Source organism: Carassius carassius, chromosome 43 (genome assembly GCF_963082965.1).
Source record: "Carassius carassius chromosome 43, fCarCar2.1, whole genome shotgun sequence".
NCBI lineage: Eukaryota > Metazoa > Chordata > Actinopteri > Cypriniformes > Cyprinidae > Carassius > Carassius carassius.
In genome coordinates this window covers 15,305,942-15,332,759 of record NC_081797.1, presented here as the reverse complement: position 1 = coordinate 15,332,759, position 26,818 = coordinate 15,305,942, and the positions used below count along the sequence as shown (strand labels likewise).

Here is a 26,818-nt window from a genome sequence, read left to right as displayed (position 1 = left end):
AATATGGCTGGGATAGAAACAATTACACACCCCAGAGGTCCAACTTTTCATTGAGTATGCACGTCATTTTAGTCTCCAATCGAAAATTTCTGCCTGATTTATTAATTGCATTCTTAGGACGGTTGTCTGCTCCTCACCGTTTGCCACAGTAAAGGCAGTGACTGTAACTGCTTTGACCTTGGAGCCCAGGACACAGCGCTTGTTATGTAAACCGATATGATGGTTAGGAGGGTGACACATTCTGAGCAGACTGGAGACGTTATTGGGGCTGACAGACAGGGCCAGCTGGGGCAGGGGCCACCGAGCGTGCCCTACTGTACTCTGAAAGACACGACAACGAGGCCGGACGGACAGCAGCCAGTTCAAAACAACAACAACTGCGTCGTCTGATGGAATCAAACAGAACTCCATAAACAGACTTGAGTGAGTAACAAGGAGTTGTGAGCTGGGCGGTTGAACATCTGAAGATAAGTAGACGTTTGGGAAGGAAAGGATCGGCTAATGATTTATGTGTGAATGCAGGCTTGGATAAGGAAGGAACAGCTGAGTAAGGAATCAGGCCAGGTGTTTGGTCCGATTCCCCTGAAACGAGCAGAAAAGCAGAGCTGGTCTCTGGGTAAATGGAACGCTTTATCCCTCAACTATCTCAGCAGAGCCACACACACATGTACGAGCACACACACATACGCAAGACAACACAGTTTCAACCAGTTAAAGCTGCATACCACATATCTACAGAAGCAATAGTTAGAGCATGCAAATAGGGCTTTTTGATAATACTGTATGCTTTATTATTTGAGGCCAAACAACCCAATTGAACTAAAGTGCTAAATATATTTGAACAATGGTTTTTAGCCTGCAATTATATATTTTTCCCATATACCACCATTGTAAGTAGATTTCTGTTTTCTACTAATAGACAAGTTCTGATTTATTTAATGGTAAAACCAGATAAGTTCACCCAGAAATGCCAATTCTGTCATCATTTACTCACCTTCATTTCTTTATTGTCTTTCCAAACCCGTATGGCTTTCTTTCTTTAATAGAAGATATTTTAATGGATCTTCATATGATGAAATTGAGTGGGGCCCAGATAGGAACTTTGGACTCCATTGACTTACATTGTATAAGACATTTTTCAAGTATTTTCTTTTGTGCTTCACAAAAGAAAGTAGGCTAAGTCATACAGGTTTGGAACAACATGAAGGTGAGTACTTGTTACAGAATTTGCAGTTTTGTTTGAATTATCCCTCTAAAGTTAGCATGAATTGAGTAATATAATTGTTTTTTTAGTGAAACTGCTTATAAATAAGAAAAATGTTGGATATAAATCTATTTTATCCACAGTGGATTGTTAAAATTGGACATTATATTCCAGAATGCAAGAGCCCGACCAACAGTGAGTTTGCTTGAACAGTGGCTAAATAGCTATTCTACTAATGGAATTGTCAGTGGACAAGTATTGTGATAACGAAGGCTTTTTTGAAGAATGAGCAGCAATGAATCATTACAATAAGACCAGGAATTTAGATCCAATAATAGAATAAGACCAAATAGATTCTTTGTGGAACCCGAAATGGTTCTTCTATGGCATCACTGTGAAAAAACCTTTTGGTGGTTGATCTACACTGGCTGTTTAAATTTCCTACAAAATAACATTGTACACACTGTGATGTAACCACTTTTGAAACTGCATTGCCAGACACGTATGTGTTTAGCTTCGTCTTTAATTCTCTGCGCAGTGATTACAGGCTGTTCGTGGATCTGTGGCGAGTGGAACCATGGGCTGCTGTGGATGGAACATTGTGCAGGCAGCTGTTAGAGATCCAGCTGCAGGTCGGCCCGTCGTGTCCCATTGGCTGTGTCCCTTAGCAAACACTGCTGGAAACATATTTCTTTGTAGAAATTAGTCAGTGTTTTCTCGTCTGGCCTGAGTCAATCAGGTTTGGGATTGGTGTTAGTGGTTAAAGTATAGTTGGAATACCAGCACACACAGTCTTTCCTCTCTCTTTTGCTCACCACTTGTTTTGGTGGCACTGGACTCGTAGACTACTTTATTATAATCCTGTCTGAATCAAACATGTCTGTTTTTCTCGCACAACCATGGTAAGCATATTCCTTATATGAATGTCTGTGATTGCAGTATTATTTTTATCCAACATTCATTTATTTTAACCATAGTTGAATACTTAACTGTACATTTCTAGAACTTTTCTTGATTATATGTATATTTTAGAATTTTATATTTATATGTACATATGTACATTAGGGCTAGTTTGTATATTAAGTTGTTTGTATACATATGTTAACTGAAATTATATATTACTTCGGTTAATTATCAGGAAACAACATTTCCCATTTTCAATAATTTTAACTTGATGTACTAAACGGCTAAAACTAAATCAGAAATAAAAAATCAGTAACTAATAAATGACAAAAACATAACTAAAACTATAGCTAAAATTTAAATTCTAACTATTAATAACATTTATAATAATTTTTCAAAGCTACATAACACATATGTCTTACATTTTAAATTTTTTTGTCTGTCTTTATTTAGCAATTCTCATATACTTGTAACCTAGTGAAACTATAAATACACTTTTCTTACATTTTGTATTTTATGGATGATTTTCCTATTAATATATACTTTTTATATGAATTTATATAATTATATTTGTTTTTACACTGAAATATTTTCATAATGACATACTTTTATAATGTGTGTGTATATATATATATATATATATATATATATATTTATTTATTTATTTGTTTATTTATTTTAATTAATTTATTTATTTATTTATTTACTTATTTGCGCTATAGCAATGCACATTCAGATAAACATCTTTGGCTAGCTGTGGATAGCTAAGAAACACAGGATCAGGTTAACCCAAAACGAACTTAATTATACACCACCTCCTTAAAACCGATAAATGAACTAGACAGTCAGTCTTTAGTTTTGCACACCTCTAATCCACAACCATGATGCTTCTCCAAGAAATACATATTAATGCAGCAATTACTGGTCTAAAACACCAGCGCCACATGGAAACCGAATTCCCTTGTGCCGTCGAACAAGCTGCTTTGTTGTTGTGCAAAGGATTTCTCAGTTTAATTGTGCATGAATATATATATTCATTCCTTCGTGTTTATTGTTTTGTCATTCATTGTGCCGGATTGGCTCCCCTGAGAACTTGGTGTGATCTGATTGGTGTTTAACTAAAGCACTCAGCTGTGGGAGATTGAAGCTCCCAATCGAAGATTAAATCAGCCATACAGGGCTCAAATTCATATTGCATGTTAGAGATCAGCGCCGGCCTCTCCTGCCCGGTCGGCAGTGTCCCATTCGTATTCGTAAGCAGTCTGGAAACTGGTTTCAGATGACGAAAAAACATCTTCCAACACAGGAAAAAAACTGCAGGAGCATGACTCCAAAAATGGCTCCTCTGATGTTTCAGCTTCAATGATTCTAAGCCTCAGCGATGTGCAACGTCAAGCGTCGCCACACATGGCATTCGTAAACAAAAATAGACAATGGCGAGCTCTTGCTCAACTGCGCAAAATTTCCTGTCACATTATAATGTGTTTTTACGACAGTTTACAAACAAATGACGTGTTTAAACCTGGTCTAAATTCTGTTTTATGCACTGTATGATTGCGCTAATGATTTCAGCTCGCTTTCAAATGGAAGATAAATGTTTATGCATGTGCAAGGTTAGCCTGCGTTTGATTTGTGTTTGTTGGAACACGGCACAGACGGTGCAATGCAAATGCACCTCTCTGTCTCTCTCTCTCTCCGTCTTTCCTGTCTTCCTTTTCCTGTCTCTCGTTCCCCTGGGATTCAGGTGCACTGTGACACAGCGAGAGGTGGCGTGCCCTGTGGCTCTAGGCTTCCTTGCTCCGATGGAAACACTTTGCCTGTCACTGAACAGAGGAGGACAGGAGGAAAGAGAGATGGAGACAGACGGAAGGAGAGAGAAAAAGGGTGTCGGGGCAGGGCGGAGGAGTGAGTTTGGCACACACATGCTCCTCTCCGTGCAACTTGTCTGTATCATAACCCCCATCCTTTTGTTCTGTTCCCCTGAGTGCAGTCGCGCTCACACTCACAGCCAGAAAGCTCGTCAATCTTTGCCACATAACGCATAAACGAGGACTAGGGCTGGGCAATATAGCTGAAAAAATGTGTTTTGATATTTTTCACTCTTATTTGATGTACATGTCATATGTCATGATTTAGATATTTGCTCTAAATGCAGTTTTATTTGCAGTTTTTCCATCAGAATCAGAAAAAAAACATAATTTCAGTCAATCTAAAGTAACCAAAGTAGATTAAAACACTATTTTTTTTAATTAAATTAATGCAGAGAAGAAAGCTATATAGTATTATAGTATTATTCACGCAACGTTTTGACAAACAATTATACAATAAAATATTTTATTTATCTATTTTTATTTTATAATGTATCAATTGTACTATGCAATCATTGTATTATTTATTGTATTTTTTTATTATATTTTGCTAGTGTATACTGAATCATATATATATATATATATATATATATATATATTCATAAATATTTTTTAAAATATTTATAAAAGGAATTTTATTATTATTATCTTTAGGTTTGCATGAAGAATGAAGTGCTGCAAACCTGCTCGAATAATTAAATAATACAAGTACATGATGGATAGATAGATAGATAGATAGATAGATAGATAGATAGATAGATAGATAGATAGATAGATAGATAGATAGATAGATAGATAGATAGATAGATAAAATTATTTAAATGTTTTCAGGCCAGGACTCTTAACAAACATGTGAAGTTAGGGGGAAATTTGACATTGCATGTTTAAAATGGTGTGAAACAAGTAATTTCCTGTTGCCAGCAGGTGGCGCTGTAAGTATATATGAATATTGGCCTTTAGATGTGTTCAGGCCAGGACTATTATAAAATAAATTGGGTATTGTATGCATGAGTTACATCAACTTCCTGTTTCATGGCATTAAATAGCATGCTTTAGCACTAAGTAAGTGTTGCTATCATGTTTGAGCATATTTCTAGCATGTTTAGCACACAACAGCATATTTTACTGTACTGCTAATAGTGCATCATGGTATTAAACATGTCACTTCGTGTTGCCAGTAGGTGATGCTATAACTATAACTGAATGTGATCATGTAGATATCTTCATGCCAGGGCTCTTATCAAACATGTGAAGTTTGAGGCAGATCGGACATTGCTTGCCTGAGTTACAACAACTTCCTGTTTCATGGCAAAACATCAAATTTGTCAAGCTGCAACACACCCTTGTCAAGGGAACACACCCTTTGACGAAAACTCAAGATCTTCGCAATTTAATGTCATAAAGCCTTAAGATAACCCTCACCAAATTTGAAGATGATCCAATTAAAACTGTAGGAGGAGTTTGTCAAAGTACGAGGCCTGGAAATGGCAAAAACTGCACAAAAATCGTACAGGAAATTCAAAATAACTGATTCCTGTTGGGTTTTGGATTATGTACCAAGAGACTTTTTTGTAGGTAATGGTGTGTTACATGTGTGTACCTCACAGCATCGGTGCTCGGGCCCTAATAGTAACACACAGGCACTTGAAGTGAGATGTCTCCTTACTGCCTACTGGGAAACACTCCTGCTCTGCTCAGTCCTGCTGTATATGGCATGTCAAAATGCATTTGACTGAGCCGGTTGGGTACATCTAGAAGTACGGTAACACAAGCTGCTGTGTTTGCTGGGAGGGATCTTGAGTTTTGTGTGTGGCACTGAAAAATTAATGGCCTCATACACAAACAAACACACAGATGCATGCATGAGTTACTCCTGAAAGCTGCCCAAAGGCAAGCAGCCAGCACTGGGTCGAACCTGCCACTTCAGCGATTTACAGGAGCAACAAGAGGAAAAGAATGAGAAGTTTTTGCACTTGAAACCACATTTATTTTTTGCTTGGTTGCAACATTTCTAGTCATATTTTAATAATTTGATTTCCAATAAGCAAGGTCTCAAAATACCTCAACATGAAAAAAAATCAACAAATTACGTATAGTATTTAGGCTATTCTATTGGTGCAACTGGAATATTATGGAAGCCTGTTTCTGCCACAGAATAAAAGAAAAATAAGGTAATTCCGACTTTTTATCCCACAGTTCTTACAAAATTGTGACAAACTCCGAATTTTAGATATCCTCTCAAAATTGTGAGATAAAAGCTTGCAAGTTTTGAGAAAAAAAGTCAGAATTGTGAGATATAAACCCAAAATTCTGATAATGTCAAAATTGTAAAAATGAATTTTGCTAGTCTGAGAAAAAAATACTTGTGAGATATAAACTGAATTCTGAGAATGTCAAAATTTAAAAATGAAATTCGCTAGTCTGAGAAAAAAATAATAATTGTGAGATATAAACAGAATTGTGAAGTGCAAACTTGGAACTGCAAGAAAAATCTATCAAAATCAGAATTTTGAAGGCAAATCTGAATTTCATTCTCATTAGAATATGGCGATCTTTTAAAGCTGATATTCAAATAACCTTCCCTTCTTTCAGCTAAAAAGCAAATGAAAGAAAATTATGAAGTTATATACTTATTTTTAGTTGCCAAATTACTTGGCCAAATGACATAAATCAGTGATTTTAGACTATTCATGCAATAAAACTCAATCTCATAAATCAAACAGGAGCTAGCAGATTCCCTTAAACTGGAGTTCTTCCTACTGACATATTTTCTTAAACCTATACTTACCAGGTTTGTGTCGTAGCACTAAGGGTGTTTAGGCAATGTTCACGGGCTTCGTTATTTACAGAAACAATCTGGAACAGCAGTGAAACATTTCAGAGGAAGTTGATTAAACTGCATGTTCTCTGGCCTGGAGGAGCATTGTTAATCTGGCTGTAATGTGGCACTTTGTGCAATTCCAGCATGGCTGTCCAATCACTTACATAATCCCCTGACATGAGCTCACTGGCTTGTGTCATTTGGTCACTGACAACTGTCAACACACAACCACATTAGCAGCCTTCTACACACACAGTGCAGCCCAGTTGCCACACAAAGGTGCAGTGTAATTTTTGTGCCACTAGTGGTCCAAAACAGAACTGCAAAAATAGTTTGACTGTTCAAACGGGTAGTAGCTCTATTATAAATCAAATTTATAATCGAGTTTAAAATATTCAAATTTTGCAGTGAGATCATTCAAACAAAAAGATTTATTTATTTAGTTTGGTGTTGCTAATCGTGTAAAAATGAAACACTGCAGGATTTCAAAGGGCAAAAATGAAAATTCGGCTGCGTTTTACTCACACCGGAGGCATCCTAAGTGTATATGACTTTGTTCTTGCATACGAATCCAGTCTGAGTTTTTTTTGAAAATTTTTCTTTGTTCTTTCAAGCTCTATTATTGCAGTCCATGGGTGTTGCATTGGTTCAGTCCAAAAGAAGTGAAATAAAAAACGCCCTTTCATAAAAAAAAAAAAAAGTCTCTCACATGGCCCCGGGGGGTGAACAAATGCCTCCTATTGTGACTCGATGCATTTTTGTTCGAAAAATATCCATATTCAAAACTTAATAATCATTTTAATCTAGCTTGCGCCAACAGTTGACAACAGTAAACAGATGAAGTTCCAGGAGCATGACGTATGGGGTCAGCATTGTGAATGCGCCAGTGAGTCTCGTGGAAACCAACGTTTGTTTACAGGATCAAAAGAAGCAAAGTTTCCTTACTTTAGCAATGGAAAACCAGTCTCCTTTTGTCTTATATCGAAATCCTCCGACATTCTTCTATACAAATCCTCATTTTGTACTTCTAATTAGTGACAATTTGTTTTCTTTTGATTTCTCCCCCTGTGCTTCCGCTTCCGTGATGCATGCACAAAGCTGACCTAATGTGTAATTCCCCCGGAACTGCTTCGTTTACAACAGTGAGTGCAAGCTAGAATCAAGTGATTATTATGTTTTGAATATGGATATTTTTCTTACAAAAACTCATCGATTCGTTACAGTTTTTTTTTACGGAAGGGTGCTTTTTATTTCACTTCTTTTGGACTGAAGCAATGCAACTCTGACTGCAAAGACAGCGCTTGAAAGATCAAAGACAATTTTTAATATAACTCTGGTTGGATTCGTCTGAAAGAAGAAAGTCATATACACCTACTTAGGATGCCTCGTCTAATTTTCATTTTTGAGTGAACTAACCTTAAGAAAAAAATTGCATTTTTAGTGATAAGCATCCACTGCTATATTCAATTTTACCAGGCAAAGACTCACTGTCAGTATTCCCATTGGCAGTCAAGTCACTGCTCATGTGCATAAAGTGTAACTCTGTTCCATTTATGGTGCATTAGACTTAGATTTTTACACATTCGGTAGAATATGCGAAGAGCCTACAGTGGGTGCGATGTAAATTTTGGCATTAGCACAGCACACACATACTAGTTCGCAGTCAGATTTATCAAACTGTGCACATTTTTTATAATGTGCCTTGAATTTTTTCCCGCTAATTGGTTTAGATGATTTAATTATGGTTTAGAGATGCACGCAACTCTAATTTAAACATGTACAAAGACATTATATGTAATAACTTCTGGAAAGAAATGGCGCAAACCTTGGACAAGGACAAAACTTTGAATACTCTTGACAGGCTGTGAATTCCGCGGTATGCATACGCTTGGTGTCTGCGTCAGAGTTGAAGTATATTTTGGGCTTTAATTGTACCTCAAGTGTTTGCTGTCAGCAGAAATCAACATCTTCAATAAAAATGAAAGATTTGGGTTGTTTTGTCGCTCCTAGTCACTGTGAACACTGCTATAGGCCTTCGTGATATTGATTTTATGCATTAGTGAAAAAATTCTGAATCTATTTGACAGTGGAAACACTAATAGATTTGCTCAAAAAGTGTTGGCTATAAACGACTGTATTTGGTGTACTAGTGTAATGGGTTAAGCTCTCAGCTTTATGAGTATGTGCCCTTATAGCATAAACATATAATCCTAATCCCACCAGGTTATGTCAACAATCCAACAATTAAGCAAGACTTTAGCCCAGAGCAGGAATAACTAGAGGCGTTTTGTGCCGATTTGCATGCAGTAGGAAATGTGCCACAAATGCGTTGTTAGCGCTTTGGCCCATCGCTAGTCGCCTAGCTTGATTTTCAGCACTCCAGACAATATCACCAATGTCTATGTGCAGAAACAGAGATCAGGATGTTTTTATACTGCTGAACAGAAAAATACAATACAATTTTGTATGTGCAGACAGGAAGGAGCACTCTGGAGAAGTTAGCTTTCAACCCTCCCCCACTAGCTGACTCCTGGAATCCTCCATTAGCAAGTGAACATTCCTGAATATTTCACACGCCTTCAATATATTGTGTCAACATCACACTTTTCGTCTCAGTCTCAGAATGAAGCTCCTCAGGTACAAATGAGGCGAGAGTACTTTAAAGAAGCGCTCAGCATGGAGAATGAGTGCCTTTGTGATGCTGATGTCAGCGCTAATGCGCTAAAGAATACAGAGCAACTGTGACAGTTAGCGCTGAAGCGTAGCTGCGTTATGGTGAAATGATTATTGTCTCTACTTTTTGATGAGCAACCTTTTGCTGCTGTTTCCACTTTTTGTGGCTTTATTTGGAAAGAAAGACTTAAATTGTGAACGTATCCAAACTTCAGCAGAGGGAAATAAGGGACAGTCGCAGTTCCATTTCCTTTATGAAAATTAACCATGGTTTTGTGACAAATAAAAACAAAAAAACTATTGTTAGTTAAACCATTAACTTAGCAAGGGCTATTAAACATTAAAAGTGTCTGTATTTCTTATTTAAATTTGTTTTCTACTGTAATCTGTATATTTTTACATTGTTAGTTGCTAAACTGATTCAAATGCAGTAGCCTGGCTAAAATATGAGACAAACTCCATCCTAAACAGATTTTATGTAGAATACAGTTCTTTTTTCCTAAAATATCAGAAGATCGTATGCAGCCTTAAATATGAGACCCTTCATTGCTGTGTTTCACAGTTGCGGCATAGTATGGCTAAGAAGTCTCAGAGAGCCAGACCGTCATGGCTGATGGTGTGCAATGAAATATGGCCTCAGCCTGAATTTATGTGCATGAACTATGTGCCGTACCAATTAAAACGGCCATTTGGTGAGGAAGTGACAAGTGTGTTTGATGTTAGCAGAAACTGAGGGGCTTCTGTTAGCAAGAGCAGGGGCTTTTCTCCCATGAGGTCTGATTTGAGGACTATAAAGGGCAAGGCAGAAACAGGGTCTGATTGAGATTGGGACGCAGAATAAGAGAGGTATGGAGGGTGATAGACGGAGAGAAAGATAGCATTAGCAGAGAGTGGGGACAGCAAAGTGACACGTCACTCCTCCTCGGGGCTCTGTCTCGCTGTCAGCTCTGACTCAGTGACCTTGAAGTTGGCTCCAGGAAATCACAACAGAGAGGACTGAACTAACAAGCTGCATCAGATTTGCTCTTTTCCTCCACGCATTTCAACATAGGCACTATAGGAGTCATTTAGTGCATGTTTTGATCTTTAACATTACCGTGGCCCTGTGCCCTTTTACTGTGCACTTTCGTTTGCATAACTGTGTGCGTTTGTGTCTTTGATGTAGCCTGAGACCATCTTGACGAGCAGAGGTGTATGGCATGAACGTAGTCTGATATGCGATATCTGTCCACTTCTTTTCGGATATTATAACCTGTGGTGTATCTTTTTTGAGATCAAATGTCTATTATTATTATTTATTTATTTAATGCAATGCGCAATGATAGTGACCAAAAAAGCTGCGATTTTGTCATGTTAGCATGTCCTAAAATATATAGTAATACCATAGTTTTTTTTTTTTTCCCCTAGAGGTTATTCAGTTATCTAATGTTGGCAGATACATGTGCAGATACATACAAACATGTGGAACTGTTCGAGCAACTGAATATCTCACAGTGTGTGTTATTAGGCGAGTGTGTTTGTACTGGAGCTGGATGAATTACTCCCCGTCCTAATCTTGCTGTGAGGATTTTTTTTTTCAGCAGAACAATTTTGGTTTAGCACTCTCCGTAGACAAAGGAAGCTCCGATCCAGCACGGCAACCCGCAGCTTGAGCCAGGCAGGAGACAAAGAGCTTTGTGAGTGTTTCATGTGGAGGCCTGGCGAGAGGGAGAGTAGAGCGAGAATTGGCGCTAGACGGACCCAAACATGAGTGCCCAGCGCAGCGTTATGCCCTCTTCACTTCCAGCATCGTCGACTGATGTGGCACGAGCTTCGTCAGCAACTGTACCTGCTTCTCTCCGGCTAAAACGAAGGGCCCTATGAGCAGTGCCTAGGGAGGGAGTCAGATAGGAGCGTTGCGGCTGGCCCCGCAGGCTCGAACCCACAGCCTGCTAGTCTGTGATGCCAGCAATGTGGAGGCGCAAACCGCTTCAGCCTTTAGGGCAGGCTGGGATTACGAGCCTGGGATAGATGGTTCTCACAGCCCTAGACTACCACCTACTGGCAGGGGCCTGGTACTGCAGCTTCTCTCCTGGACTTCAACCACAGCCAGCCTTAATTACAGCATGCTTCAGTTGTTGTGAGTGCATGTCAGAACAAATTATGTAAGTAATGAGGCTGAAAATGCTAAAGGAGTAGGAACACACTGGCGCACTAATGCTCATGCCGAGAGAACACAAAAACAAACAACAGAGTGCACTGGCCGCATTCAAAAAAAAAAAAGATTATAGTTTCAGTTAATGGTAAAATAACAAGATCAGTAATGTGGATTAACAATTCTGACAATTCCTTTGAAGAAGCTCTTTTGAGGTTAAAACTATTTATATCAGCAACCGCCATGCTGCCCAGCTTGAAACGCATGCTGTTGTGCTGTTTACAGGCATGTTGACTGAACCAATGGTGTACTGGCTGTCAGCATACAGGTTTAGTGGATCATTTGCGAGATAGAACAAGATAGAGAGACCCTTGACCCTTGCCACTGGGACGTTGACATTATCCAGATGACACAACGGGGGCTCGAAGGCTCGAAGACAGATGAAATGAGCCGCTGCGGATACGTCGCTCAGTGGTGGCAAATTTGATGCGTGCAAATTAATTCTGTACGATTGGATTTATAGTGTTCACTAAAATATTATCGAGCCACAGTATTTTGGCTGGAGGTAGGCAAGTAGCTGCGGGGAACTTTGGCTCGGGATCTAAGAGAACTAGAGGGAGCAATTTCTGTCAAGTAGAAATAAAATGCTTAGGCTACATTAAACAGTGACTGTTCAGCTGTAATCCGGCTAAATATAGAGTGAAGCTCTTGCGTGGTAAGGTCTATTTTGCAATGGCCAGAGGTTTGGTTCAGGTCCTTTGATGTGATTATATTGCCGTGGCCTTTGCTTTGAGATGCCTGACTTTTATCAAATAGTCTTTTAAGCAACTCATGCCAAGTTTTATCTGTCGGAACCTAAATCTGCAAGTAAAGGAATGGTTCTGGCGTCTTTTATTCCATCACGTTGTTCCAAACCTGTAACTCTCGTGGAACACAAAATTTGATATTTAGAAGAATGTTCATGCTGCTCTCTTCCACGCAATAAAAGTAAATGGGCACTATGGGCTATCAAGCTCCTAAAATGCTCCATAAAAGTTGTCCAACTTGCTATGTTCTAACTTCTCTGAAGTTATGGGGTAGATTAGTCATAAAAATAAATTTTCTGCTGCAGCCCTCAAATCTCATTAACATTCATGTATATTAAGATATGATGTGTCAAATCATGTCACACTAGGGTTAACGTTAAAAATGCCCAATGGGAGGTGTTCTCGAGTCTCAGAACCAATCATGGCTGCCAAAATTTAAATATGCAAATATATTAATCTTAATAATGATGTTTGAGAGTTTCAGTACATAACTTGTTAAGTTGCTTTGGATAAAAGAAGTATTTTTTATCAATATTATTATTTATTCATTTATTTTAGAGCTTAACCGCTCTAAGAGCAGCATGAACATTCTGTTAAACATCTCATTTTGTGTTTCATGGGTTTCCAATGACAAGAGAGTGAGTAAATGATGACAAAATGTTTATTGTTGGGGTAAATACTTTTTTTAAATGTAGTAAAAAAGCCTCTCTTCACACTAAATTTTAAAGATATTGTTTTTCCTCAACAAAAACTCAAGCCTTCTTATTACCATCTTCTCATTGTGTCAGGGTTAGGCCTCTTGGACACTGCGTCTCATGGTGGTAAAACTGTCTACTTGGTTTTTGTGGTTTTTAAATTGAACAGGCAGCTTTGAACCGATATTCCAGTGGTGGAAAGGTCCAACCATGTGGTAAAGAGTTGGGTTTGTCCTGACAATGTTGCCCAAAGGCTCCGCGGGGAAAAGTGGCGCTTTATTACGATCGCATTTGATTCTGAATCACGGGCTGACATCACGTTTTCTGCTTTCTGTTTAAAGTCAGGATGGCCTCCTCCAAACACACCGCAACAGTTGGTGGCAAGGACGTGAAGCGTTTGAAGCTCAGCACCGTTTCATGTCGTTGAGGAGGTGTTGTGCGGTGTCTGGTGACAGTGAAAAATCCTGACAGTATCTTCTCTCTTTTCTCTCTCCGCAGCTCAAATCGAAATAATTCCCTGCAAGATCTGTGGAGACAAATCATCAGGCATCCATTACGGCGTGATAACGTGTGAGGGCTGCAAGGTAAGACGCTAAACAACCCTGTCAGCGCGTGTGTGACAAAGAAAAAGCGGGAAAAGCCAACAAATGAGACATTGTGGAAAATAACAGAGAAGTTTCTTTCAGATTATTGTCTTTCTAAGGAAGAAAAATGCACTGTTGTGCTTACAGGACTTCGGAATTCACATGCCAGAGTGTTGCTAAAAATTGAAACGTTGATGAAAACATCACAAATACAATACAGCGACAATATAATCCCTGTGTCTTGTTTTTCTTTACCTTCTGCTGCACTTTTTTTTTTAAATATAACTGTCAAAAAAGGAAGCGCTTTGGATCACAGCACGTTGTTAGCAGTTTTGCAACCACGTCCTCCCCCCGTTCGTTCCCGCCGAAGCTCCTCTTTTCGTGCATTTTTCAAACACGCCGTCCACTCAGCAAAGAGGAATTTTGTGCTTATTGTGTATTCCTGTTTGCTGCCTGTCACCGGAGCGACTCGTTAGCATTCCGCAAGCAGGCTCGGCAGAAACGAACATGCGGACGAGGCTCCTGAACGGCGTGTTTTTTGTTTTCCTGCACAATAGACAGACTCTCTGCTCAGCATCTCCCTCCGTCACTCACTCGGCGGCAGAAACGCGCAATACTGAAGAATAAACTGCTGAAATGTAACTTTAATGGTTACTAATTACTCGAGGCACAGAGACATTTAATGATATGTGCGAGCACACCGCTCCGGCCCATAAATCATAGCATTATTAAGGAGCGCTGCTTGTCACCGGCAGTACTACCCCGCTTTCATAATGGCTGCCATTAGAAAGCAACTTGGCAGCTGTCAGCTGTTTTCTAGTAATTAAACAGCCAATGAGCAACTAATTAAGACATATGTGTATGGAGCTGTGGAGTGGGGGGTGTTAATGACGAGCTGGAATCAATTCATTAAGTTAAAGGGATGAGAAATCTACTCAACGTGGGCGCCCGCTCCTCCCCCATCCCCCCCCCCCTCCCCCCGCGGCACCCACCGGGTTCGGGCTCTGTTACTCAACATTAATAACCTTACACAAACTCGCCATTATTTACTACCTTTCTAGCCCGTCTCGGAACTAGCTGTGCCAATCGTTAATGAGGAAAAATACTCGTTCCAAACTGCTTTTTATAGTAACCACTGTGAAAAATGAGTTGTTCAGACATATCTAGATAAGATAAACACATCTATATGATTGAGACAAGCGTTTGAGGAGTTGCCACCATCTGTTGAGAGTTTGCCACAGTTGTTTTGAGAACTTCATGTGAAATATTCATTTGTAAAATAGACATGTCCATACTTTTGAGGTTAATTCAGCAGGGTTAGTGTAGTTAACTAAAACCAAATATAAATAATAAAAAAAGGTACTTGAAATAAATGTTAAATTAAATAAATTGTATATAAAAATACAGTTAGTTCCCAACAAAACATTTCTCATTTTCTTTTAGTTTAACATGATGTAACTAAAATTGTAATATGCATGTATGTATGTGTGTGTGTATATATATATATATAATATATATATTTATGTATATGAACTTTTATATGTATATATCATATAATATAAAACAATGACAACCCCCCCCCCCAAAAAAAAAATTACTAAAATTTTATAAAAATTTACTAATTCAAAACTAAAGCTAATTTTAACTTTTAATAAAAACTATAATTATATTTCAGTGTTACTAAAATAAAACTGCAGTTCAGTTAATTTTCTAACATAAATATAGTAGATAGTAAAACATTTTAATTAGTGGCTTTACTCAGCCAGAAAAAAAAAAAAAAAACCTTATGGTTGAGTCTTGAATGGGTTAACTAACCTTCCCTCTGTCTGTCTCTCGGGCCTGTAGGGTTTCTTCAGGAGGAGTCAGCAGAGCAATGCGGCGTACTCATGCCCGCGTCAGAAGAACTGCCTGATTGACCGCACCAGCCGGAACCGCTGCCAGCACTGCAGGCTGCAGAAGTGTCTGGCCGTGGGCATGTCACGTGACGGTGAGTCTGTGTCCAGTACAGCAGGCACTAGAGAGAAAACAGAGTCTCCACAGATACAGAACAACAAATGCATGCAAAATACCAAATAGATCAGCATGTAAAGTGAACGAGCAACCTGATAGCGAGTGTTTTTCCAGTTACGGTTTAAGAAAACTTGACTGCAATGAATAAAGTAATAGGGGGAAATATCATGGAAAATTGTTCAACCAAAATTGTCCAAAAGTACAGTACAAGCATCACTGAATGCATCTGTGAATGTACCTGGAATCAGTGTAATGGAATATATTTAGTTCTTTTTTTTTTTTTTTTACTTTTATTCACTACTTACCTTTTTTCCCCAGACTTGCCATGTCATATAATTTAGAGTACCTGTTCTGCAGTTGACACCCATTACTCATTAATTTTTCACCTAACTTGTGGCAAGATGAATTTAAGAGGCAGTTGTGTTTCTGGACTGTGGGGCGTGCTCACTCAGGGTGGAGAATCTGACAGCAAGTAGCTTTTATTAAATGAGCATCATTAAAACAGGCTCATTAAAGCAAATGCAGGTGAGCAGCATTAACAGGAGCACAGGTGAGCGTATGTATGTGTGTGTGTGTGTGTGTGTGTGTGTGTGTGTAGAGGCCCCCTGCTGGGCCTCCGGCTGGGCTGTGTGACTATGGCCCCTGACAGGAGGATGAAATCAGGCCAGGTCTTCCGAGTCTACCGGGCTGCTCTCTCACACACAACCAGGACAGGCAAGGTGACTTCTGACTTCACTCCAACTAAAGCTCACCAGTCCCCATCTGCCTTCCTTACACGGGGACAAAGACGCAGAGCTACCCAGACACACATGTCTGAGACGACAGTAGGCCTCCACTCACAGGCCTCAAATTCAGAGCTGATCCTGTACCTCTTTTAAAAACCTCACTCGTCTCCTCGTGTCTTGTCTTGTCTCTGCCCTGCATGTCTTGTCTCATCTCCTTTCCACTGTTCTATTCTCATCTTGTGTATTTTGCTCACATCTCTTTTTATTTTCTCTCTTCATGTCTCGTCTTGTCTCCTCTTTGTTCTATTCTCCTTTGTCTCTTTACCTCAGGTCTCTTCTTGTTTCCTCTCTAATTTTGCCTCATCTTATTTAAAAAATATTATATTGTCTCCTTCTGTTTGATGTAACTTCTCATTTCCAACTCTTTCCACTCATCAAATCTTATTTCGTCTTCTTTCTTCTCATGAATATCTCATTTATTCAGTTCTTTCTTCAAATCTTATTCAATCTCCACTCATTTATTTTGTGTCATCTCCACATCTTTCTTCAAATCTCACTTTGTCTCCTTGCCTCTTACTTTGTTCCCGTTTTCTCTTCTTGTCTCAAGTCCTCTCCATTTTTAATTTCCAATTTTCTCCTCTTCTAATGTTTTGTCCCCTCCTCTGTCTTCAAATCTCATCTAGTCTCTCCTTCAAAAGTCAGGCTTATTCTTATTTGATCTCCTCTTCTCATGTCTCAACAGTCTTGCCATGATGTCTCTTTTCCTTGCCACATCTTATCATTACATCTTGTCTTGTCTCCTCATGTCTCATTTTGTCTCCTTCCCAGTCTCAAATGTCCTCTAATTTTTCTCTCATCTCCTCTTTTCAAATCGCAGCTTCAAGTCTCCTTTCACTTCCTCTCTTCTGATCTTCATTTGTCTCATTCCCTTTCTTTACATCTTTCATTTTTCTTCTCTCCTCACATGATCTCTCCTTCATTTTGTCTCCTCTCGTCTCCAGCAGTCAAGCCCCTTTATCCCCTTCATTCTCCATTTAACTCTCCAGTGCGTTTATCTCTTTTTCAGTCCATCAGTAGATCAGCTTGTCCTCTGCCAGCCGTCCTTCGTTTTTATGAACACTTGATCTCCACTTATATCTGATCCACACAATATCTCATCCCCAGCTTCCTCTGCTTCTAACACTCCTCCAGTTCAAAGACAGGCTGAAGCTGTAGCCGCTCTTTCTTTTTAAGCTAAACAGACTCTCTGCCACTTCCTCCAGGTTTTGCGAGTGAAGACCTTTCTTTTTGTGAGTGCCTGTAAATTGATGATTCATGCTTGTCAGGTCTTCTGTTCTTGGAACATTTTGGCAAGTAGACACTAGCACAAAGCTAATGCTATTACCAAGTACAGCATTTTTTTTGACCCAATACACCATTAATACCCTTTGAGAGACAGTGAATCCTGCTCCAGGGAGTCAGTTGTACTCTCCATGCCGCTATTAAGCTTCCCCTTAAAGGCCAGAGTCTTAAGGGAAAACAGATTGTGTCTTTTGTTGTTTCTTCAGTAACAATAGCTATGGAGTGAAGTCATCTTGTGCAAGGGTTGTTTTGGTGTGGTGGTTAGTAACCAGAAGGTTGCTGGTTTGATCAACATAAACAGTGAGCTACCACCATTGTCCCAAAGACCTATGTTGCACCAAAGGGATTGTTCCTGTAATAAGCACTTTCAGAAGTCGATGTTAAAAGCTTAGTTCACACAAAAATGTAAATTCTGTCATTAATTACTCACCCTCATGCTGTTTCAAACCCGTAAGCCCTAAGTTCATCTTCGGAACACAAATTTCTGATAGAATCTCAATCTCTTTTTGATAGAATCTCAATCTCTGTAGATGGCAATGATATTACCACGATCAACATAGCAACATAGCACGAGAAACATAGCAAGGACATCGGTAAAATAGTCCATATGACATCAGGGGGTCCGGTTTTTTTCCAATTAATTTTACGAAGCTACGAGAATACTTTTTGTGCACAAAAGAAAACAATAGTAACAATTTATTAGCAATTCTTCTCCCCAAGTTACCATCTTCGGGCATTTTGGAGACTACCCCAGAATGTTATCAACATAATTAGGAGTGTTTAGGTTCAGTAGACAGTGTGCGGATGTGCACAATACATTATCAAACGTATTCTCGTATACTTTTTGGATATCGTGGCAAATATCCTTGCTGTCTATGGAAGGTCAGAACGCTCTTAGTTTCCATCAAAAAAATTCTTAATTTGTGTTCTGATAAACAAAGGTCTTATGGGTTTTAAACAACATAAGGGTGAGTAATAAATGACAGAATTTTCATTTTTGGGTGAACTATCCCTTAAACTCATCGTATACTCTCAAGGCAATTTGTAACTATTGTATGTTTTGATGAATTGATGACTACTAGTTTGCATGAATTTAAACTGTCTCATTTGACCATTCTTGTATGATCTGCTTATACCCCACTGATGGGTAGTTTTATGGGAGAACCTTCATGCTTACTACTTTTCTAAAAAACAATACATTTCTATACAAATTCATACGAAATTCCCACTTTATTAAATAAGATAGGGTTGGTCCACCAGCATTTTCCGATTGCATTTGATTATATTTAAGGAAGAAGTCACAATTTGAGAGAGATTTCTGTTCTTATTGCACCATCTTTGCCCCCTACAGCGGTGAAGTTTGGCCGGATGTCAAAGAAACAGCGGGACAGCCTCTATGCAGAAGTGCAGAAACACCGGCTCCAGCAGCAACAGCGGGACCACCAGCAGCAGCCCGGTGAGGCCGAACCCCTCACCCCAACCTACGGCCTCTCCACCAATGGCCTGACCGAGCTCCACGATGACCTGAGTGGCTACATGAACGGCCACACGCCTGATGGCACCAAGCCCGATTCAGGTGTCAGCAGCTTCTACCTTGACATCCAGCCTTCACCCGACCAGTCCGGCCTGGACATCAACGGCATCAAGCCAGAGCCCATCTGCGACTTCACCCCGGGCTCGGGCTTCTTCCCCTACTGTTCCTTTACCAATGGGGAGACATCCCCCACCGTTTCCATGGCTGAATTGGGTAAGTGATAATTCTGGAGTATGACAAAGTGTATTCTGGGTAGGGGATGGTACTAGGGGGAAGAACCCAACCGTGGGGCAAACATCGCTAAAGGTGTCTTAAAATAGCATTAGGTTGGAGACTCATCTCAAAGACTCATTAAAAGAACCTCTTTTTTTTTCTAATTAGTTTCCATTAATTAGGGCCAATCAGGATCCAGCAGGGCACGCACCAAGGGAAATCATTTTTTTAGCTTCCCCTCCTGCTCTGGGACTCCTTTTAACAGATGTGTTTTCAGCATGATTGAATTTTTATACTGTTTTTTTTTTTCTTTCTCTCGTCTCCATTTGCTCGTTCTTGCTGAAAGCAAATATGACCTTTGTTCCAGTGAATTTACACACACTCTTCACTTTTATACTTGAAGCACTGCCCTATTTTTACTCTTGCACAGGAACACAGATGGTCAACAAGCTTCTAAATCGACTTTAAATCACAAACCGCTACAGTGTAGTTCTTTGAGTGGAGAAGCAAATAAAACACTGCATCTTTTGAAAGATCCTTTCCCTCAGCAGTTCTGTAAGCATAAATGAATCCGACAGTAGGAAAAACCACTTTATAATGCTAATGGGAAACAAATGCCATCCCATACCACAAGTATATGTGTGTGTGTGTGTGTGTGTGTATGTATATGTAGTACAGCTCAATATGTCTGTACGTTAAGTGCAGTCAGGCGCGACAGAGGTGTTTTGAAGGTATGTTGCATTGTGTTTCAGAACATCTGGCCCAGAACATTTCCAAGTCCCACATGGAGACGTGTCAGTACCTGAGAGAAGAACTTCAGCAGATGACCTGGCAGGCATTCCTTCAGGAGGAGGTGGAGAGCTACCACAGCAAGGTTAACACATTCTTGAAGAGCCACATGTGGTTGTTCAGAAGCTTTACTTAGGGATGTTTGCAATTTACTTTAATGTCAATATTAACATGCAGGGACACTGATGAGGTGATGTTTTTGGGATAGAAAATGTTCTGGCTGGTTGCATTAAGTCGGACAGACATTTAAGTGGCTACTTTAGAGTATGCCCAGTTGAATAGGTTAGTCGATAATACATTTATTAAATGTACAGTATCAAATCCCATTTATCTCTAACGGTCAGTGAGAATTTACCCTTCAGTGAAACTGAATTATGCCTTGACTAACGTCATAACTCCACATAAACTGCTTCAAAAGAATATGGGTGCTTTTTGAAACTGGTTGTGTCTTTTGTTTCTCCTCAGCCGAGGGAAGTCATGTGGCAGTTGTGTGCCATTAAAATCACAGAGGCCATTCAGTATGTGGTGGAGTTTGCCAAGCGCATCGACGGCTTCATGGAGCTCTGTCAGAATGATCAGATAGTGCTTCTCAAAGCAGGTAAACACAAATAATCATTTTTCTGCAGTGACTGTGGCTACATTTAGAATAACATACTACTAGCCGTATGTGTACTGTGCACAGTATGCACTGGCCAATATTTACAGTATACTATGCAAGCACTGTTCCACCAAGAGAATAAAAGAATATAATTGCAACTTTTTTCTTACAGTTCTGACTCCTTTTTTTTTTCTTCTTTCTTTCTTATACTTCTGTGTTTATATCTCACAATTCAAATTTTGTTTCTCAGAATTGTGAGATAAAAACAGAACTGTGAGATATAAACTCATACTTTTGAGAAAAAAGTTAGAATTACAAGATATAAACTCCGCAATTCCGAATTTACAATTATTTTTATCTCGCAGTTCTGTGTTTTTTCTCTCTCTCTCTGAATTTTAAGTTCACGTCTCACAATTTTTTTTTTTTCTGCAATGGAATAAAAATGAAAAGGTAATTGTGTATTTTTACTCACAAGTGTTTCTATCAGTTTTCTTCTCACAATTACGAGTTCATATCTAGCAATATATAATATATATATATATATTTTTTTCTTTTTTTTCAGAATTGCATGAAACAAGAATTGTGAGATATAAACTCTGTATAATTATGCAATTACCTTTTTATTTATTTTTTTATTCAATGGCCAAAACAGGCTTCTATAGTATATGACTACTTATCATACAATGCAGTACATTCAACTTTGTCTCTCTTTTTTGGTGTGATGAATGAACTGAAAGTAACATTTTCCTAAAAAAAAAAAATAATTAAGACATTTTTACATTTAAACAGTTTAGAATACTACTCTTTGAAGTATTTATTATTGCATACTTCACACTTTTTTACATGCATTACATTTTACTGCTTAAAATAGTATACTGCACAGTAAGCAATATGCAAGTATTCAATTCCGAACAAATCCGATGTCACACAGCAGGAGGTGCAGTGCTTCAGTATCTCTTGTGTATACAGGATAACTGTTTTGGGATGATTTGTCAGCTCTTTGAAATATAAGGCACTATTGAGATGATATCCACGGCTGCACACTATCTTCTCACAAATAATGGACCAAAGTGCTCTATCATACTCAAAACCCATCTCCATCATGATCCAAACAGCTTTCAGTGTTTCTGTTTGTTCCAGGCCCGACCAAAATTATTAACAAAATACTGAGTGAGCGCTCTCTCCTGACATGACATTTTAAACCACTGCATCTTTCTAAAACTCCGTAATGGCTTCTATTACGTGGCTTTTATCCTCTAAGCCTGTGCTCACCAAAGCACTCCGCTGTAGAATTACTGCTCCCACTCACAACAATAACAGCAACACACTCCACCTGAGACACGCATAAACACACACATAACTGCTCAAAAACATCAAATGATTGGTGACTTAATAAAGCTGTATTTTATGATACTGCTCCTTGTTATGATATACTGACCTTAAATAACAAACCTTGCATCAAATATCTGCACCATTATTCACATAGCTATCTATAAACATCGGCGTCGGCACCAATAGCGTTGTTGGCAAAACGCCAACATGTTGCGCTTCAGATGTCCCGAGTTCGAGTCCCGGCTTGTAGACCTTTCTCAATCCCAGCCCCCCTCTCTCTTCCACTTCGTTTCCTGTCTAATTACTGTCCTAACAAAATAAAGATATAAAAACGGCAAATAAATAACTTAAAATATATATTTAAACGTCGACAGCTTAGCTAATTTCAGCTAACTGATCAAGATTATCTTTGAATGTTGCTCCACCATTACATTACTTGTCAAAAATGAGATTGAATTGTAGAAGTAGACTATTTATGTTAATTCTATTAACATAACTATTGCGCCCCTTGTGGTAGTGCTGAGAATGCAACGTAACAACTGTGGGGGGAAAAATGCAGTCAGAAGCATTTATATTCACATATTTCTGTAGTGTATTGGTTTTTAGTGCATCTCATGATATAAACACACTGCTTATGAACAAGAGCACTCTTCAAGAAAATACGCAAATGCAAACTTTACATAACAAACTGCAATAATATCTCTCCCATTAAACCCAGTGTTTGCTAACTATAAACATTAGCTTAGCTTAGTTAGCTAACTTACTGAACAAGATTCTCATCAAATTGTTGTTCCACCATCACAATAATCGACCTGAATGAGGAAATGTATTGTAGAAGAAGATGGTTTACAGAAATTCTTGCTATTGCACCTCTTGTGGCAGTGCTGAGAATGTAACATGCATAAAATGCAGATAAAAGCATTTGCCTTTACATATTCCTCCAGAATTTCTGTTTTGGATTATAAATTCCCATTTTGTTTCTTTCTCATCTATGCGTAGGCTCTTTGGAGGTGGTGTTTATCAGAATGTGCCGTGCCTTCGACCCTCAGAACAACACAGTCTATTTCGACGGAAAGTATGCCGGGCCTGATGTCTTTAAGTCATTAGGTGAGTTACGAAACCCGATTGGATTTGGTATGTGAAGTGGAAATTCTGTGTTTGGAATATTACATGCGAGTGTTTTGCTTATTTGTGTCCTATTTGTTCGAAATGACTTTCACACATGCAAATGTGGGCAGAACCCAACCAATTTGCCTAACTGCAAGCAACGTCAAAATTGTTTTGTACACACACCTGTGTGCAGGACCCAAAATATGCCACCGCAAATAAATAAAATGACATTATTTAAAACATTGAAGTAATTATTTCTATATAATTACTAATTATGCACTTAACCAATTAACTATATTTTATAGATCATTTAAATATGTAATATAAATGCATGAAAAGCATTTTTGTTATAAAATAAAATTGCAATTATACCCACATTTGGCACTTGAGTGCTAATTTTGGACCATGTGTGTACGCAAGCAAATAAAGCCCACCAGGTCGGCACCAGCTTCTCATATCCGCCACACCTGGAGTTAAACTTTCCTCGCTGAGGATGCTGCTCAGGATTGCAGTAGCTCTGCTGTAGCTGCTGCATATAGTGGGTGTCTGGAACTGCATAAGCAAGATTGAGCGTCTACCAGGAGTGTTTTATCAAACCCGCCATTCACGCAGCCGTAGCCAGGGTGTAGATTTTTTCTGGAGTAAGCAAATAGCATTTACGTTTGAATGCCGTGACATTAGTGAAATCTCTTCTCTGTCATTATGCACTCACGTTGCAAACCTTTGGGGGCTGAAAGCTTTCCAAATGCCAAAACAAACACAAACATGAGAAATCTAGACATAAAGATGTCAGCCTGTAGGACATCATTCAGTCATATCTCACACGGACGTCCTCAGTGTTATAACAACTGCAATATCGTCTTCCTATTGTATCTGTAGTGCATTTAATAAGCCTGCATGTGTTTGCCAAGCTTAAACTAGTAGCTCCGAAACTGTTATGAAAACTCAAACTGTGGCGTAGTGCCCCCAGGCGGTACTCAACACACTCTGGATGTTTTATTTAAATTATTTAGCATTTTTCAATGTTTAATTTCCAATATCTGATTAATTTATGAGTGTGATATAGATTTGTGCATCTAAAACTCCCATTATTACTTAATAGGCACTGTGTTCAACAGTGTTTTCAAGCTGCAATCGATATAAAAATCGAGATATGATTCTAAACAGACAGGCAAATCATCTAAAGTATATTTATTATTTATGTGTCTGATGCAGAATGCATCATTTGCATATTAATTCATGCAAAGACAGTGCAGTCCTTTGTAAATATTACTGCTATGGTGTTTGTGTGTATTCACTTTAGTCTGATTCTTCCACAAAATATGGAAATGTGTGAACAGGTGGTATTCAACACAACTTATTTAAATTATTTGCCATCTTTAATGCCTAATTTCTACTAATTCTTACTAAGTCTTAGACTACTAATGTAAAAAAATAAAATAAAAAAAATAACTTTTTTTGCAAGCTGCAATTGATATAAAAGGCAATATATAATTATATTTCACCTTAAAGTCAAAATGAAAAAAAAGTTTTTGAACTTTAAATACTATAAATGCTATAAATATATATTACATTTTATTTGACTTAATTCAACTTATTTATTATTTTTTACAATATTTAAATATAAAATATTTAATGTAATGATAAAAAAATATGTACTATTCGTGTGTTTGACCTGGACTGCAATTTTTTATATTCATGCAAAAACAGCACAATGCTTTCTAAATGTTACTAAGGCAAAGTTTTTTGTGTTTGGATTTAGTGCCATCTTTTCACTTTTGAAAACAATTGAACGTTGCTATAGTCCTAATGCTTGCGTTCAAAGTGAAAAACAAAATTCAAGGGAACATTGTTGTGTCTTGGTGCTTGGCATGAAAAGCTTGAGAACTGCTGCTGTAGACTATCTCCCAGTGTTTGAATGAGCTCTGAGTCATGGGTTTTCTTCAGTGTTGTTAGTGACCCCAGTCATGGTTATGTAACCCCTCTCATTCGCCAAAGCATGATTAGCCTGGAGGGGAAAAATCATTCTGTAATGGTGAAGGATTGTATTGTTTTTACCTCTGCACCACTCCGACATCTCATGCTAAAAGGTCATGTGTCTACTTGACGCTGACTACTGCTCCGTCTCAGCCGCCGTTGACTCTCTCTTTTTTTTTTTCATCGACTTTTTCTTCTTCTCTGTCTCCACGGTGACAGGTTGCGACGACTTGATCAGCTCTGTCTTCGAGTTTGCGAAAAACTTGTGTTCTATGCACCTCTCTGAAGACGAGATCGCCCTGTTCTCCGCCTTCGTGTTGATGTCTGCAGGTGAGCCTGGCTCTGTGTTAAAGCATACACATACATTACCCACAATCCCTTGTTCACCTGTTGGGACCGCTCAGGTTGTGTATGTGAAAGTGTCTCATCCCCACGCCCATGTGTGTGTGTTTAGATCGATCCTGGCTCCAGGAGAAGGTGAAGGTGGAGAAACTCCAGCAGAAGATCCAGCTGGCCCTCCAACATGTTCTACAGAAGAACCACAGAGAGGACGGCATACTGACAAAGGTACACAGAAGGAACAGGATATGATGTCATTAGATTCTACTGTTCTTATATATTTTATTTTTTTATGTATTCAAGTAACTGTGTAAAATATTACAAATATGAACATTTTTACTTTGTTTACAGCTTTACAGATAAATCTGTTAAGTATTGCAGTAAAATGAGATGTATAAATCCAAAAAACAGATTTTTTATTTTTTTATCTCTTTCTGTTAAAAAGTAGGGCTGCAAATAGAATAAGTGATTAATTATTAAATTACTTTTGTTTTTGAATTATTTATATACTATTTACTTTAATTTACTTTAGCTTTTATTTTCTTTATATATCCGGGTTTCTTTTTAATTTTAGTTATAGCTGTTCCGTTATGCTTTTGTCATATTTATTAGTTTATTGTTTAATGTTCTATTTAGCTTGTTTTATTTTTATTCAGTTGTGGTTTTAGTAATTTTAATACTTAATCATATTTATTTCAGTTACTTGCCAATTCAACATTTTTTTTTGTGTGTGTTTTTTTATCTCATATTTTTATTTAATGTATATTTATATAAAATATACATTTTTATTTTATTTTATTTCAATCACTGAAAACAATTGTCAATAGTTTTAGTTTTAACAATAACCACACTGAATTAAATATTTTTCATCTGGTTATTAGAAAGCAAAATGAAATGATCATAATATTACATTGTAAATTTTCTACAGACCCTTTGTTTAAATCATTTGCATTATAGGGCCAAGGACATTTATTAAGAAAACAAATTGAATTTTATGTATGACTTCATCCACAAAGCTGTATTTGGTCTGGTGGGCGAAAGATTATCTAATGTCAAAAACCTGGGACCATCTGTGTTGTTTCTGCGGATTAGAGGGTCTGACTTTTGCCTTTTGACCCTGTACCACAAGGTCTTTTACACCAAATTAAAATCTCTCTCTATC

At 38.3% G+C, this 26,818-nt stretch overlaps 1 protein-coding gene across 2 annotated transcripts in view; it reads left to right on the top strand.

The window, feature by feature from the left end:
- Positions 1–26,818, top strand: part of LOC132125193 (nuclear receptor ROR-alpha A-like) — a 318,478-nt gene that overhangs the window by 285,310 nt on the left and 6,350 nt on the right. For both annotated transcript variants that reach the window (XM_059536477.1, XM_059536478.1), the window contains 8 exons: positions 13,603–13,688; positions 15,534–15,675; positions 19,116–19,511; positions 20,264–20,385; positions 20,766–20,898; positions 23,230–23,337; positions 25,537–25,647; positions 25,772–25,884. In XM_059536477.1, the coding sequence (XP_059392460.1) occupies positions 13,603–13,688; positions 15,534–15,675; positions 19,116–19,511; positions 20,264–20,385; positions 20,766–20,898; positions 23,230–23,337; positions 25,537–25,647; positions 25,772–25,884 (1,211 nt within the window). The remainder of the gene's footprint in view (positions 1–13,602; positions 13,689–15,533; positions 15,676–19,115; positions 19,512–20,263; positions 20,386–20,765; positions 20,899–23,229; positions 23,338–25,536; positions 25,648–25,771; positions 25,885–26,818) is intronic.